Here is a 17,554-nt window from a genome sequence, read left to right as displayed (position 1 = left end):
AACATTTGAAGCTATTTTTCACTCAGTTAAGCCATATTTCTAAGATAGGCTTAAGGCTTATGTATGGTGAGTGGGAAACATGGTGATTGAAAGGGTGAAATGGGATGATCACCTTTAAAGGTGAGATATTATATAAAGAGCCCGATAGGGTAACTAGCATAAAATAGATGCTCAATAAATAGAAGCTGTTTATTGTTATTGATTGATTGACACCTACGCTTCTAGATACAGGTTTAGCTCTTACATTGATCCGTTTTGAGTTGATTCTTGTATATGGTATGAGGTAGGGTCTAAATTCATCCTTTAGCACATGAGTATCTAGTTGTCTGAGCACTATTTCTTGACAAGACTATTCCTTCCTCACTGAATGGTCTTGGTACGCTTACCAAAAATTATTTGAATAGGAATGTGAGGGTTTATTCCATTGATCTATATGTTTATCCTTAACGCCAGTACTGCAAAATTTTGACTACTTTAGCTTTGTAGTAAGTTTTGAAGTCCAGGGGTGTGTTCCAATGTGTGCCTCTTTTTCAAGATTGTTTTGATTATTCTGGCTCCACTATGTTTCCATGAATTTTAGGATAAGCTTGTCACTTTCTGCAAAGAAGGGAGCTGCGATTTTCATAGGAATTAGATGGAATCTGTAGATCAATTTGAGAAGTATTAATATCTTAATATTAAATCTTTTAATCTATGAACATGGGCCGTCTTTCCATTTATTTAGGTCTTCAATTTCTTTCAATGATGTTTTATAGTTTTCGGTGTGCAAATCTTGCACTTAAGAAACTTATGCCCAAGATAAGGGGAAAAAGGGGCATTATGATTAGCACACATAATGTGGGGAGGGCACAGGAAGGGCTGTACAACACAGAGAAGACAAGTGACTATAGCATCTTACTACGCTGATGGACAGTGACTGTAATGGGGTATGTGGTAGGGACTTGATAATGGGGGGAATCTAGTGACCACAATGTTGTTCATGTAAGTGTATATTAATGATACCAACATAAAAAAAAATGAAAACTTATGCCTAAGTATTTTTTTTATTAAGGTATCATTGATATACAATCTTATGTCCAAGTATTTTTTTAATGTTTATTTTTTTATTGTAAAATGTAAGAAATTTTGCCAGTTAATTATTAAGTATACAGTTTAGTGGCAGAATGTTGTGCAGCCATCACCATTATTTATTTCTCAAATTTTTCCTCTGGTAATTTCTTTTCCCCCAGCTTTCTGAGATATAATTGACATATAACATTGTGTAAATTTTAGGTGTACAATGTGTTGATTTGATACACTTATATGTTGCAAAATGATTACCACCATAGTGTTAGTTAATATCTCTATCACATCACATAATTACTTTTTTTTTTTGTGGTGAGAACATTTAAGATTACTCTCTTTCTTAGCAGCTTTCAAATATATAATATAGTATTATTAACTATAATCACCATGCTGTACATTAGCTTCCCAGAACTTATTCATCTTATAGCCAGAAATTTGTACCCTTTGACCCACATCTCCCCATTTCCCCTATCCCCCAGGCCCTGGTAACCACTACTCTACTCCCTGTTTCTATGAGTTTAGGTTTTTAGATTCCACATATAAGTGAGATGACACAGTATTTGCCTTTCTCTGACTTATTTCACTTAGCATAATCCATTCATGTTGTCTGATGGCAAGATTATTTTATGGCTAAATAATCCATTGTATATATACATTACATTTTCTTTATCTTTTCATTCACTGATGGACATGTAACCTGCTTCCATGTCTAGGCTATTGTAAACAATTATGCAGTGAACATGGCAGGTGCATATAACTTTTTTTGAGTTAGTGTTTTCATTTTCTTCGGACAAATACGCAGAAGTGGAATTACTGCATCATGTGGCAGTTCTATTTTTAATTTTCTGAGGAACCTTGTTACTATCTTCCCTAATGGCTGCACTGATTTATATCCCAACAGTGGTGCGTGAGGGTCCCCTTTTCTCCATATCCACTCCAACCCTTGATCAAGTCTCTGTTTTTTTGATGATAGCCATTCTAACAGTTGTGAGGTGATAGCTCATTGTGGTTTTGGTTTTGGTTTCTCTGGTAATTAGTGATGCTCAGTAAGTACCTTTTCTTGTACCTGTTGGCCATTTGGATGTCATCTTTGGCAAAAGGTCTATATAGTTCTTCTTCCTATTTTTTAGTTGGATTGTTTCATTTTCTGCTACTGAGTTGTGTGAGTTCTTTATATATTTTGGATATTAACCCCTTACCAGATATGTGATGTGCAAATATTTTCTTCCATTCTCTAGGTTGCCTTTTCATGTTGTTGATTGTTTCTTTTGCTGTGTAGAAGCTTTTTAGTCTGGTATCGTCCCACTTAGTAATTTTTACTTTTGTTGCTTGTGCGTTTGGTGGCTTACCCAAAAAGGGGTGCCAAGACCCATGTTAGGGAGCTTTTTTCTTGTTTTCTTCTATTTGTTTAATAGTTTTGATTCTTAAGTTTGTGTTTAATCCATTTCAAGTTAATTTTTGTGAGTGGCATAAGATGGAGTTCAGTTTTTTTATTGTGCATTTGGTTATCCAGTTTTCCTGACGCTATTTGTTGAAGAGATTGTCCTTTTCCCATTGAATTCCTCTGATAATTTCTACACTCTGTGTCTGTGAGTTTACCTGTTTTACATATTTTTGTAGGTGAGGTAATAAGATTTGTCCTTTTGTGTCTGGCTGTTTCACTTAGCATAATATTTTAAAAGTTCATTCCTGTGTATTTGTCAGAACTTTGTATCTTTCTATGGCTGAATATCATTCCATTGTATATATGTACTGATGATGGACACAGGCTATTTGTACCTTTTGGTTATTTTGCAATGCTGTATGAGTATTTACATACACTATGTTTGAATCCCTGTTTTCAATTTTTTTTGGTTTATGCCTAGGAGTGGAATCACTGGATAATATGGTAATTCTGTGTTTAACTTTTTAAGGAGTCATCAGACTTTTCCACAGCAGTGGCACCATTCTCTGTTCCCACCAGCCATGTATCAGGGTTCCAGTTTCTCCACATTTCACCCCGACTTATTATCTGTCTCTTTTATTATAGTCATCCCAGAAGGTTTGACGTGGTATCTCATTCTGGTTTTGATTTGCATTTCCCTGATGGCTAATGATAATTAAACATCTTTTCATGTGCTTATTGGTCTTTTTTATATCTTCTTTGGAGAAATGTCTGTTCAGATCCTTTGCTCATTTTTAATTAAACTTGTTTTTTTGTTACTGATTTGTATGTGTTCTTTCTTACCAGATACATATTTTGCTAGGATTTTGATAGAGATGGTAAAATCTGTGGTTTGGGCATTTTGCCATCTTTATAATATTAAGTCTCCCAATATATGAATACTTATACAGGTCTTTGAATTTTTTTTGTAGTTTTTAGAGTATAAGACTTGCATTTGTTTTGTTAAATTTATGCCTAAGTGTTCTTGTTCCTGTTTGAAATGGGTGTGAGAGAAGCTGATGAGAGATTAAAAATGCTTGAATGGGAAGAAATAATGGTGAGACTAGCTGGTGGGTGGGAGAAGGGTAAGGGTGCTGTAATCAGAAAGACATGGGTTCAGGTCCTAGCTGTGTTCCTTCCTAGCTGTGTGACCTCAAGCAGGTGATGCCGCCTCTCTGAACATTGCTGTCCTCATCTGTAAAATGGGGAAATAAGCAAAGACAAGGGAGATAGGCCAGAGGTCAGGATTGAATGGGATCAAAGGGAAAGATAGACTGACTTCTCCTTGAGGCCTTAATTTCTTCAGTGGTCCCTCTGAGAAGGAGAACTGTGAGTTTGATCTTTTAGGAGGTCAGGACTCCCTGACAAAGGAGAATGAGTTACCTAAATTTTCATTCTCTTGACAAAACAAATACATCTGTTCCTTTCCCTAAACACTCTCTCATGTGCACCTCTTTCCTCTCTGCTGGGAGAGGGGCCCATCCTTCCTTGGGTCCATACCTCTGAATGCCTCACTGGGAGCTTCTGGTCTCTGATTCCTATCTCGCTGCCCCCGCCCTCCTCCACGCGTCTGTCTGAGGGCTCTCCTGATGAGCAGAGGCCCGAGCAGGCCCTTCACGGGCGTCTGCCCCGTGCTCTCCACCGTCCCTGGACTGTTAGTGTCCTCATGAACTCTCCATGCCCTTCCTTTTCCCAGCTGCCTCGGAAGCTCCTGGTTTCTAGTAGAAACAACCATGGTTCATTTATTCCTTGCCTTATCAACAGGTACTTACCAGGTAGTTTCCAGTTTTTGCTCCTGTAAGAAAGACTGCAGTGAACATCCTCGTAGTGTCTCCTCCCCCACTCGGCAGATGTCTCTCTAGGGCAGGGTGCCAGTCACATTGCTGGATCAGAGTAGGCATGGCTCTGCCTTGTAAGGGACACTGCCATATGGTTACATGTCTGTTCCTTTTTTCTCCCTTTACTTTTTATACTAATTGTAGCTCATTATGCATTGGTTGCAACTGGCTTCTTAGACATCCTTCTCTCGGAATGTAAGGATCTTTCCTTTTATAGATAGATACATTTATTGAACTAGCTCCTTACTAATGGAAATTTAATTGCTTATAATCTTTTGTTACAAAAATAATTTCTGGGCCCAATGGGTGTTTGGATTTGTAATTTTTAAAAATTGAAGTGAACATTCAGTGGCCTTTATTATATACACATTTACCACCTTTGTCTAGTTTCAAAACATTTCTGTTACAATAAAACCCTCTACCCATTAAGCAGTTGCTCCTCATTACTCTCTCCTTCTGTCCCCAGCAGCCACCAATTTGCATTTCATTTCTATAGATTTAACTTTTATAAATATTTCATATAAATGCAATCATACATTTGCCTTTTGTGTCTGACTTCTTTCGCTTAGCATAAGGTTTTCAAGGTTCAGCCATGTTATAATGTGCATGAGTTACAGCATTTATTCCTTTTTATGGCTGAATATATCCCATTATAGATAGATACCTTGATTTGTTTATCCATTCATTCACAGAGGGACAGTTGTGTTTGTATCATTTGGCTATTGTGAATAATCCTGGTGTGAGTACTCTTGTACAAGGGTTTATTTGGGGACCGATTTCAGTTCTTTTGGGTATATACGGAGGAGTGAATTTGCTGAGTCATAAGGCAGTTCAAAAAGTTTAACTTTTTGAGGAACCACAAACTGTTTTCCACAGTGACTGTACCATTTTATATCCCCACCAGCAATGTATGAGGGTTCCAAGTTCTTTGTATCTTTGCCGACACTTGTTATTTATTAGTTTTTATTATAGCCATCTTCATGGGTGTGAAGTGGTTGCATATGTAATTTTGATAGATCTTGCCAAATTATCGTGCCTGGACTCCAAGTTATATTCAGTGTATAAATTATATTCTTGTTGGCAATATATGAGAGTAACTGCTTCATCTCTCTTGCAAACAGTATAATAGGAAACCTTTTGATTTTTGTTAATCTGCTAATTAAAATGTGGAATCTTAATGTATTTTTTTGTTTTTAAAATTACTCATATTGAGTCAGCTATCTTCATATGTTTGAGCCATTTGTATTTCTCTCTTGTAAATTACTTGTTCATTTCCTTTTTACAGTTTCTACTGGATTGTCTTACTGCTTTGGAGAAACTTTACATGTTAGGGAAATGAATCCTTTGGAATATGAGTTGCTCATATTTTCCCTGTCTGTCTTTCACATTTACTAGCTTACCGTATGCATTGTCCTAGGTGCTGGAGCTATACTCCTAAATGAGAGACCCAAGACTGTCTTCCTGGAGTTTGTTCTAACGGGAGTGTAGGGAGATCATATTCACATAATCAAGAGAATTTCTAGTACTGGTCCATACTTAGAGGGAAGCAAAGCAAGATAGCATTCTGATTTGGTGGGTGGTGGGTGAGGTGAGGGTCTGTTTTATACAGAAAGCTGAGTGGAAGATGATAGAGATTTGAGTTCAGATGCAAAAAGCAAGATGACCATTCAGATAGCTGGGAATGAAGAGTGCAAAGGCCATAGGGGAGGCTGAGCCCAGCGTATCGGGGGCAGTGAAAGGAGGCTAGTGGGACAGGTGTTGTAGTGACCAAGGAGATGGATACAAGGCAAAGCTGGGAGGGAAGCAGGAGCCAGATCCTGAGCATCTAGCCTGCCACGAGGAGGTGTGCAGGTTTTTATACTAACTGGGATGGGAAGCGTCAGCAGGGTAATAAGCAGGGAGTTATTATTATATCAGATGTATTTTTCCAAATCATTAAAAATTGAGAGCTTTTAATGACTACTTGTTCTTCCATGGTTATGTATAAGCCATAACTTACCAAACTCATTGGAAAATTTGGGGTTCCCCCCCTCCTTTTTAATTTTATAAAATCTTGATAAACAAATCTACAATTTTGATTGCCTTCTTGGGACAATTTTCCTGCAAGTAGATTTTATGAGCAGTGTTTAAAGGTGTCTGATACACGAAATTCAACAGCCCTCTGGGGTGTGCTTTTGTGTTACAGAGTGTGTGAATGACAGCTACTGGTTTGGGAGAGATAGAAGCTGTGAATATTGCTTTGATGGACCACTGCTGAAAAGAACGGATAAATACCGGACTTACAGCAAGAAACACTTCCGGATTTTCAGAGTAGGTGACAGTTATCCATCTGTTTGGGAGAGCTGGTAATCTAGTCATCACTCTTAGGTATTCCCACTAAAATGGTCCACTCTTAAAACTTTAAAATAAAATATGCTCTATTTTAGGAAATGGGTCCTAAACACACTTACATCGCATATATAGAAGATCACAGTGGAAATGGAACCTTTGTAAATAGAGAGCTTGTAGGGAAAGGAAGACGCCTTCCTTTGAGTAACAATTCTGAAATTGCACTTTCAGTATGGAGTAATAAAGGTAATATTATTATCTTACGGTTACTGCATTTTTTTCCTCTGATGTGAAAGGAAAGTTGACATTGTGCCCTTTGCAGAGTAAGGTTTAGGTAAAGTAAGTAGATTAGCATTTGAGATTCAGCTCATTCCTAGTTGCATTTTTAAATTAAGAAAAAGTTCTGCCAAGACAGATTTTCTGATGTTTAATTGGTTTGGTTCGTTCTATTTAAAGCCATATGATGTCAATTGAGTTATCATATTGCTTCAGCTAGTTCATAGTTTATTGATACATGCAGTTCATACCACATCAGTCTTAAATGTCTATGAGGTTTTTTTCCGACCATTTATTCATCTCCCTCCCTTCTCATTCTTCCCTTTCTTCATTCCTTCATTAATTTCCCCATATGTGTATTGAACTCCTATTATATGCCAGATGTTACGCTATGGGTTTTTCTGTAAGAATTTCCGTTTAGACCTTGCACCTTAGACGCCACATGGTTGTTCTCTGAAAGTGGAGATGTGTCTCGTTCTCATCAGCCAGCGTTCTACAAGTACTAAAACTTCATGGATACCACATCTAAAATGAACAATTGTCATTTAGCGCAAAAGAAAGAAAAACAACCTACAGAGTTAAACACAGCTCATGGTGATTTTAAATCTTTGGACAAGAGGTGTACTTTTCTTTGATTAAAAAAAACCCCACAGAACTTCCCAAAATGATCTGAGAGTTGAATGACTCATAGTATATGTGTATGTAGGTAATACCGTGAAAACACAGATGCCCACAGATGGTCTCTTGTTGATGCTGATCCAGTGGTTGCTGGGGTTAAAAAATCCTCCCCCCATAGTTCTCATGCCATCGGTCTTCAGCTTGGCATCTGGGAACTGGGCATCCTACAGAGCATTTTACGATAGACTTAGTTTTCCCTGTTTCTGACTTTTTTGTTTTCTATCTGATGGTCATTATAGTCAGGGCAGCTGCCTAGGGTTTTGCTGTTTGAGAGCACCTGGTCAAGGGGGCAACTAGGCACTGAAATTTGGCCTGTCTTCCACTTGACAGGTTGAGTGCCCCCTTTTTCTAATTGGTCTACCCATTAGGGTACTTTCTGATTTGAACAAAAGGGTCATATAGGCTAACAGTGGCCATGATCGAAACAGATCAGACTGGTACTCTGCAGATCACATTCAGCCTATTGACACTTACTTAGGCGTTTGCTGATATTGGTACTTTAACATCAAAATCAAGATTTATTTGAAAAGGTGCAATATCTGGCCACACTGAGCCTATGGTCCCATAACTAGAGGATTTACAGGTTCTGAGTAGGGGCTCCCTCCTTTAGATAGGTGGTGTGTTTTCTTTTAAAATTCCCACTGCTCCACATTGTCTTACACTCAACCCAGGTTTTACCTGTGTCCATGACCTTCCTGGTTTGTGTGGGCAACTGAGTTTGCAGCCCCTGAGGTAGGCCTTGACATTTGGGAGAAATGACATCTCCAGAGCCTTTCAAATTCCCAGATTCTCAGATGTTGCTGGAACATGTATGTCCATAAATATCCACAAGGATAGAGGATCAGTTTCTGCGTGGCCGGTGGGTCTCATTGACTAGGCATGTCTGCCCTGTGTGGACCAGCCGGGAATGAAGCGCACTCAGGTGGCTTAGATGTGTGTGCCAGGTTTCTCCAGGGAGGCCAGGATTCATCACCTGAAATCTGAAAAACTCAAGGGGTCTTAACAAATCTCACTCTTTCAGGATAATATAGGCAGTTTCGAATTTACCGTTGTTGACTTTATAGAATTGAAATGTTTGATAACTGATTACAGGCTTGGCCCATGTGGATGGTGAAATTACTAAAGGAGTAGTTATCTTTTTCTGAGATACTGCCTGAATAATGGAGAAATAAACGTTCTTTTGGGGGAAAGTGCTATTTATGTAACTTTACAAAATACCAGATATGTAAAAGTATAAATGGCTAAAAGAGTACACTAGTATCGACCTGTGGTCTGATTTTTATTGGAATGTTTATTTACTTGCCTAGAGTATTTTTTCTAGGCTCAAACTAATTGTTCTTTGGTTTTTATGCTAATCTGCATGGGTATTTTATATTAGTGCAATTGATTAATATCCTGAGGTCAAGGAATAAGACTAACGTTTATGTATGGATTTCTTGTCTTTTAGTGAGAATGAAGCCTTGTGTTTCCATAGAAGAATGAAATTTGACTATCATTTTCCATGGGTTGCAGGATGTGTGTTAGCCTAGCTAAATAATTCCCTTAGGGTTAGATATTAAATGTAATTAGAAACAATTATATTCCATGTGTTTACTAAATTTTAAGACCATTTATCTTTTCTTTATTGAATGAATAAGACCTATTTCTTCCCTTTTTCCTTAGTTTTTGTATTTTTTGATCTGACTGTAGATGATCAGTCAGTTTATCCTAAGGAGTTAAGAGACGAATACATCATGTCAAAAACTCTTGGAAGGTAATTTTTTATGGAAATTGTACTTAATTCTTTTCTAAACATTTGTCATTTGTTGTTTTTTGTTCTGGTTTTATAACATACATTTTCTATTCATAAAATATTTGTAGGGCACCTATTTGTGATAGGCATGTCATTGATTTATTTGGTAGTGATCAACTGAAATGAACAGTTTTCCCTTATAAATTTTATCTGTGATAACTTTTTGAAAGCAGTTTTATTGGGACATTATTCACATACCATACAATTCACTCATTTAAAGCGTACACTTCAGTGGTTTTTAATGTGTTAAGAATGTGAAACTTTTGCCACAATTAATTTTAGAAGATGTTCGTTAACTTTGAAAAAGAAGCATATATTGCATTTCTGTCCTCTTTAGAATGCATGGTATCTTGGGAAGGGAAATGAACCTGATCATTGAATAGGACAAAGTTCTCAAAATTTTTCTTCTCAGGACCCCTTACACTCTTAAAAATTACTAAGGACCCCAGAGAACCACAATAGCTTATATGTATAGCTATTACATATTTGAAATTAAAATGGAGACATGTTAATAATATTTATTAATTCATTAAAAAATAAGCTCCCATGTTAAATAATATTTTTTAATGAAAAATAATTATTTAAAATAAGGTTAGTGGGAAGAGAGATTTATTTTTGTACATCTCTTTGAGGTCTGGTTTACTGGAAGATGGCGAGAGCCTGATGCTTGCTTCGTCATTCAGTCTGTTATATTAGCACATACCATGTAACCTCTGGAAAACTGTGCACTCATAAGACAATGAGAATGAAAAAGGCAAATAATGTTTTAGTATTATCCTGAAAATTGTTTTGATTTTTGGATATTCTGAAAGGGTCTTGGGGGACACCTGGTCATACTTTGAGAACCACTTCCCTAGGGAGGGTATTTAGGACACCTTTACCACATTCTACAATGTCCTTCACCCTCCCACCCCTTCCCCCAGCCTCAAAGGCCTTTCTATTTATTGATATGTTTGGAAACATGGAAGTAGAAAATAATAGAACGAATTAATCACCCAGTTTTTGACACATAGAATCAAGTACAGTGTACTCTTTGTGCCCATCCATGGGAGATACTTTAGTTTATGGACATTAAATTCAGTAACTCACTGTGTTTCCAAATTTGTGTATCTGCCTGGAAGCCCAGAGCCAAATTTGTGCCCACTCTTAAGAAATGTGTGGGATGCTTATTTTTTCTAAGGAAGGATTCAACACAGATCCTCCCAATTTTTAGCAGGCAGCAAACTTACATCAATGTGGAATTTACTGGCTTTTGGAACTGGGAAACACAGGAACACAGCTGATGTCAGGTGACCCCGGCCAGGAGACCCTTAGGGCTTTATTTCACTCTCCAGTTCTCACGACCTATTTGGCTTTAAATCTAAGGGTCCCCATAGTGTTGCCAGGGCTCTGGCTCCACCTCTGGATTCATCTACTCTTTGTTGCCTTCCTACAGAATTCTGGTTTCCTGGAGCCCCCACATTCATATTTTCTTTCTATAGAAACCACAGCAAAGAGACTGTTTCTCTCTCAACATCAGCATTTGATTCCAGGGAAAACCCTGAATGGCTCAGTTTTGGTTACATGTCCAACGCATGGTCATAGGAGTGGGTATTATACTATTAGAGACGCATTAGAGATGCTCCACTAGAGCTACATGGACTCAAGGGAGATTTCTCAGGCAAAAGGTGACCGTTAGCAGAAGGGAATTCCAAAGTGTTTTGAGCAGGTTTTAAAAAAGAATAGTTAATGCACCATTATCTCACACCATATGCAAAAAATAATTTAAATGAAACAAAACACTAAATATAAGAGAGAAAACTATGAAAGTGTAAGAAGAAAACATAGGGACAACTCTTCATGACCTTTGACTTGGTAATAGTTTCTTAAATATGGCATTAAAAGCCCAAGCGACAAAAGAAAAAAGTAGATAAATTGCATCAAATTTAAAAAACTTTTGTGCATCAAAAGACACTTTCAGGAGAGTGAAACAACTCACAGAATGAGAGAAGATATTTACAAATCATATAGCTGATAAGGATCTAGAACCCAGAATAAAGAGCTCTTACAACTCAACAACAGAAAGATAACGCAATTTAAAAATGGGCAAAGGATTTAAATAGACATTTCTCCAAAGAAGACCAAAATTGACCAAAAACCACATGAGAAGATGCTTAGTGTCTCTGGTTATTAGGGAAATGCGAATCCAAACCACAAAGAGTTACCACTTCACACTCACAATGACAAGTGTTTGTGAGAATGCAAAGAAACTGGAACCCTTATATGCTACTGGTAGGAATGTAAAACGGTGCAGCCACTGTGGGAAATAGTTTGGTGGCTTCTCAAAAAGGTAAACATAGAATTAGCATATGAACCAGCAGTTCCCCTCCAAAGTATGTATCTCCCCAAATTAAGAACAGGTTTTACAAACAAAAACTTGTGTCTGAACCATTGCAACTCTGTACACGTAGCCCAAAGGTGGAAACACCCATTTGTCTGTCAAAAAATGGATGGATAAGCAAATCGATACATTTATTCAACTGGACTTTTAGCTATAAAAGGAGTGAAATATTGATACATGCTACAACATGGATGAACCTTGAAAACATACTAAGTGAAAGAAACCAGTCACAAAGGGCCATACGTTGTATGATTCCATTGATATGAGATATTCGGAATGGGTAAATCCATAGAAACAGAAAGCAGATCGGTGGTTGCCAGTGGCCAGGGGAAGGGTATAATGGGGAGTGAATACTTTATCAGTATGGGGAGCTAATAAGAATGATGGGTGCACATGTACATGTACTCAATGCCACTCTGTTGTCCAATTTAAAATTACTATGGTAAATATTATGCATTTATATAATATACAGTAAAAAAGGTATCTTGTCAAACCCCCTCACCCCACCCCAAAACCCACAATAATTTTTAGTCTACTTTAGGCAGGTAATGAGTGAATGACACTGGGATAGCCATTACCTTCCGCTGCCAAGCTTTAGAGAACAGAGCTCTGTAGGATTAACTGTGTACTAGATGGCATCCTGGGTAGCATCCCTTCCTCCATTTAACATTCACATTCCAGTTTATAGCAAGTCTTTGAGAGCTTGCTGCAGGCAAGTTAACTGTGTAATACTTTGGGTCTCTTAGGTATTAAGATTTTATTTAGGGTGCAATTCATGGCATCAATTGCTAATGCATTTCTTTGAAGACAGAGAAAAGAAAGAGAAGTGTATCAATGCAAGTAATTCATTGACAGACACTGTTTAACTTGTTTCAGGCGCTTGTTGCTAGAGCTTTCTTCTACTTGCTGTTTCTCTGATCTTTGGGATAAATCATGTCTCTCATACTTTGTGTCTTTCTGAGAATCTCACAATTGGGGTGACAGTAAGTCTTGAGTCTGTATCACTCAGCTCACTCGGTGTTACTGGATGGACCTCCTTCACCTGTGCCCGTGACATTTTACACAGGTGATGTTTCATTGTGTTTGCTGAAAACAGGGATGACAGAAGGGTTGTACAGGGACTGTCCTTAACTTGTAATAGTTGAGGCCAAGTCAGGAGTGGTGGGTCTTTTAAAAACATTCTAACAGCTGCTTTCTGTTTTTCTCTGTAGTGGTGCCTGTGGTGAGGTGAAGCTGGCTTTTGAGAGGAAAACATGTAAGAAAGTAGCCATAAAAATCATCAGCAAAAAGAAGCTCGCTATTGGCTCTGGGACAGAGGCCGTAAGTACCTGTGTCTGTGACCGCTCAGCCGCCGTGAAACTAACTCTTGACGTCCCCAAGTGATTTCGGTGTGGTCATCTTCTGTGTCAGGAAGAGTTTGCTGTTAAGAAATGTGAATTTATATAAAAGACTTTTGAGTATTTCGCAGTATATCCAACTAACCTAGAAAGCTACTTAACAGATAATTTGGTTCCAAAAATACTTGGTTGTCCAAAATTATGTACTTAGCAGGAAGTAGTTTTTTTTCCCTTCCAAGTTGTTAAAAGACTTGTTTTTACAAGAAATGAAAGGAAATTAGGGGGAAAAAAAATCCAGCCATATCCGCCCCCCCCCCCCACCGGAACCCCCAGTTGTTTCAGTTTTTCTTTTCCTTCTAGTCTTTGTTCATATAAATTCGTGTTTTTAGATGGTTGAAATCATATATGTAGTTTTGTATTCTGCTTTTTCACATAAGCATTAGTGTATAACCTTTTCCCTCATATACCCTTTTTGATAAATCTCTGTCTCATCAGCTTTATCATGATTTATTCAGCCATGTCTCTGGCTGATCATTTAGATGGTTTCGAATTCTTTGTTCTTCCTGATAATGTGGCAATGAATATCTTAGTGTCTATAGGTTTTAAAAAAAAATCCTCATTAAGTTATTTTAATGGGCTCTATAGAGTAGCCATTCATTTTATTACATTTTCTGTAATACACATTTATTGTGTGGATGAAATGGGCTTTCAACACATGACCCCTCAGAGTAATGTAAAATGTGGCCTCTAACTACGTTTTCCTTTGTGGCCAGCTGTTTCTGGCTATTATGCTTTAACATTCTTTAAAGATTTTCTCCCCCAACACAATGCCATTCTCACATGGCAAGAGGAATTTCCTTTCTGTGTTCACTTTGTTATAGATCTTTTTTCTCCTGTGATTCTGGGTTTGTTTCCCATTTTGGGAGGAAGAAAATACCTATGTCCTGGAGCAAAATTTTACTTCTTAATTTCTTCTTCCAAATCTTACTGGACTCCTTTAAACTTCTCTGTCATCAGAATACGCCCTGACTTGGTAATGAGTTTAACAGCTTACAGGAAGAGGCAGGCTTTTAAAATTAAACATCTGGGTTTCTTAGCCAAAGTCCATTTTACGTAGATATGTAATTCTATACCCTCTTTGCTTTGGAGGGTGTGACCTGTAAGGCTGAGTAATTCGATTCATCCTTTTGGAATTGTAACAAGAGCAACTCCAGGGCCCTGAAGCTTCCTCTCATTAGAGGCTCAGTAAATATGTCAGCCTGCAGTGAATTGGAACCTGTGTCTGCTCTGTTTGTAGAAATCTGACTTGACCTTTTCCTTATACAGTTTAATTGAGTACCTTCTTGTCTATGGTTTTTGTTTGTTGTATCATTTTTATGAATGTAAACAATTCCCCAGCTATATAAACAATTCCATGAGACAGAACTTACCAGGTAAGCATGAGAACAGTGGAAACACATTTGTTTCTGGATGTGGGAACTGGAGCAAGTGGCTGCCTCTCTCTGAGCCTCAGTTGCTCCATCTGTGAAATGGGGATGATTATAGAACCCAGTTATAGAACCTCATCACCCAGGGGCTCTGAGGCTTATGTGAGATGACCCTTTTAAATAACAGAGCTTGGCATAGGACCTGGGCATTTATTGGGTGCTCACTATTTGCCAAGCACTTTGCTGAGTGGTTTTTGGTGAGTTATGTAATTCATCGACCTTTAGGCGTTCATTTCTTTGTATGAGTAGAGCTGGGTTTGGAACTCAGGCAGCTTTTATGCAATTAAGTCTAACTATAAATATTTAAAAAATATTTGCTATTATTATTATTAACAATAAATCCTAATGTTATTCTATTTATCAAAGGATCCAGTTCTCAATGTTGAAACAGAAATAGAAATTTTGAAAAAACTAAATCATGTAAGTATTGCTGTAAAATAATATCCATACTTAAATTCATTTACCTCAAAATATAGGAAAGGTGCAAAGCATTTCAGTATAATAAAGCTAGTATTAACCTGGGTTCCTTAAGTGTGTGTGTGTGTGTGTGTACATGCATGTATATATGTGTAGTTTTTATTCTTTTATATAAAGAAGAACTTTACCCTGAAATATTAAGAGGTATACTGTATAAAGATTTTATGAGTAAGTAATGATATGATATTTCCACTGAATTAGTTCCTCACCAAAAGACATAGTAAATCTCTTAAATATTACATTTCACAGGGACTTGGTCAACTGATTATGTTTAGGAAGACAATGCTAATCTGGTAAATTTTATTCAATTATGTCTGGTTTTAATACCTTTAAATACCTTTTGATGGTGCTGATTTCCATTTGTTTCAGTTTGAGTAAATGAGATCAATCCAAAGGTATTCAAGAAGTATGACAATATCTTGTCCTTATATGTGTAAATGATGTCAGTAGCCTCTTTGAGTGTAAATAGTTCCTATCTGTTTTGTGTACTGATGGCCTTCGCTCGATGGAAAGTATATCTAACTTTGAAGAAGTGAGAAGTTAAATTGTGGGACTGATCCCATCTTCCTTTGATTGTTCTTTCCATTTATTCACTAATTCATGAGCCCCCATGAAGTCATGAGCTAGGTAGGCAGTAGAGTTAAACTTGAAATAAGACCTCCAGTCTGTCTAGCTAAGGATTATTTTATTCTGGTTCTTAACCAAGCAACAAAAGGATTTCTTCTCCCTTCTCTCACCTCCTTAAATCCCCCCAACAACAGATAAAAACTAAGAACAAAATCATGTCCGTTGGCAGAATAGTTCAACAGGTTCCTTTTGAATTCAGTGGGTGGATCTGAAAACCCGTGAGAATCCCAGTGACCGACCTTCCTGCTCAGCTTTCTTCTGATCCCCTTGCGACCTCTTCCTCATCCCTGCATTCGCCTCCTCCTTCCAAGGGATCTGGAATGTCTCATTAAAGAGAGGAGCCCTTTAATTTTCTGGGGAGGGGTTGCTTCAAATATATCCCTAAAATAAACACACAGAATTCCCAGAAAACTTTTTCTAATGACAGAGGATTCCCAAACATAACATGTATACAAATCCAATCTCCTTGCAGGTGAGAGGAATCTAGAATCCTAAAAAAGGCCCCTAGAAATATTTCTTGGTAGTTTGCAGAGGCACATGGAACCCTGTGGAAACTAAATATGGGCTCATGAATGCATTTTGGAGATAATGAGTCGGGCCTTGGAGCCCAAAGCCTGGCCTTTGGAGTCAGACACAGATTCAGTGAGTTGTCAAACACTTAATCATGCCAGCTCATCTAAGGCCTGTAGTTGGGAGCACAGATGGACTTGGCTATCCCCTCCCTCATGGCTTCAGTCTAGAGGGGAGACAGACCTGAGTTCCCAATCCCACCTCTGGCTCTGAGAGCGTCATTTCACTTTAAGAGCCTCTGTTACCTCATCTGTGCAGTGGAGACAATAGGGATGTGCCTCTCCAAGGTCAGTGTGGGGGTTAAATGAGACGTGCCGGTAAAGCTTTCAGCATGGAGAACACCCTTGGGTATGATCTCCCATACCCTAAACTTTCCCCTGTATGACCTAAGTGGAGGGGCTTGGTCAGAAGCTCCTGGTTCCTGAGGGACACTTTCAGCTGTGACCACTCCAGCCAGTGACCCTGGAGGTAGTGGTGATGAGAGGTGGCAGCTCCTGCTGGCCGTTACTGTTGGGGACCTCTTCATGCCTTGTCACCGCCCGCCCCCGGCCATTCCCAGGTGGGCACTGGCACTGCCTGGCGCAGCTGAACAGAACCAAGCAGCTCTCTCCCCTCCAACCTCCCGTTCTTTCCCATGTGCGTCTTCTCTTCTGCTGCTCCTTTTTATGTGATCACGACATCCCACGTGTATAATCTAGACAGTCAAATAGTGCTACAAGGTTGCCTTCACAAAGAGTAGCTTGGCATCCCTTCTAATCCTCCTCTCCACAAACATATAAAAACTCTTGAGTTTATTTTATTTTTTTTTAAGAATTTCCTCCATATTTTTACATTAATACACATAAACCACTGTCTCTTGGTTTATCGATTTAAGAGAGCCTTCCTTCTATGGTATATGAGACTTTAGTTCTTATTTTGTTTCTGTTCCTCTTAAGATAATCACAACGCATATTCAGTGTTTTCATTATGGCGACAGTAACAAATGGTCCTGCAGAGCAAAGTATACTGTAAGCCTTGGTAGGGAGTGCTGGAGATGGTGCGCTCGCAGCCTGACCCAGTGGCTGTGTATTCTCTGAGCAGAATGTGGCTGGCAGAGGCCACCCTCAGTGGTCGGGGTATCTATCATTATGTCATTGGTATTAATCTGGGCAGCAGATGCTTGTGTCCTGTGTGCCAGCTTGCTCTGCTCAGTGCTGGTCCTGGAAGGATAAATCACTCTTGAGTGAGCCCGTATAGTGCCTGGTAAGGAGACCCACGGTGGGTGTTAGTTGCCTTT

General features: G+C 38.4%; 1 protein-coding gene across 8 annotated transcripts in view; it reads left to right on the top strand.

The window, feature by feature from the left end:
• Positions 1-17,554, top strand: part of CHEK2 (checkpoint kinase 2) — a 37,640-nt gene that overhangs the window by 3,223 nt on the left and 16,863 nt on the right. For 7 of the 8 annotated variants that reach the window (XR_012125472.1, XM_073222594.1, XM_073222595.1 and 4 more), the window contains 5 exons: positions 6,512-6,636; positions 6,753-6,900; positions 9,271-9,361; positions 12,992-13,100; positions 14,971-15,024. Coding sequence is in view for 7 of the 8 variants with exons in the window: in XM_073222594.1 (XP_073078695.1) it covers positions 6,512-6,636; positions 6,753-6,900; positions 9,271-9,361; positions 12,992-13,100; positions 14,971-15,024 (527 nt within the window). In the remaining variant the exon portion in view is untranslated. The remainder of the gene's footprint in view (positions 1-6,511; positions 6,637-6,752; positions 6,901-9,270; positions 9,362-12,991; positions 13,101-14,970; positions 15,025-17,554) is intronic. The other variant, XM_073222596.1, reaches the window with a different exon arrangement.

This window comes from Manis javanica, chromosome 15 (assembly GCF_040802235.1).
Source record: "Manis javanica isolate MJ-LG chromosome 15, MJ_LKY, whole genome shotgun sequence".
NCBI classification, from domain to species: domain Eukaryota; kingdom Metazoa; phylum Chordata; class Mammalia; order Pholidota; family Manidae; genus Manis; species Manis javanica.
This window is presented reverse-complemented; position numbering and strand designations above follow the sequence as displayed.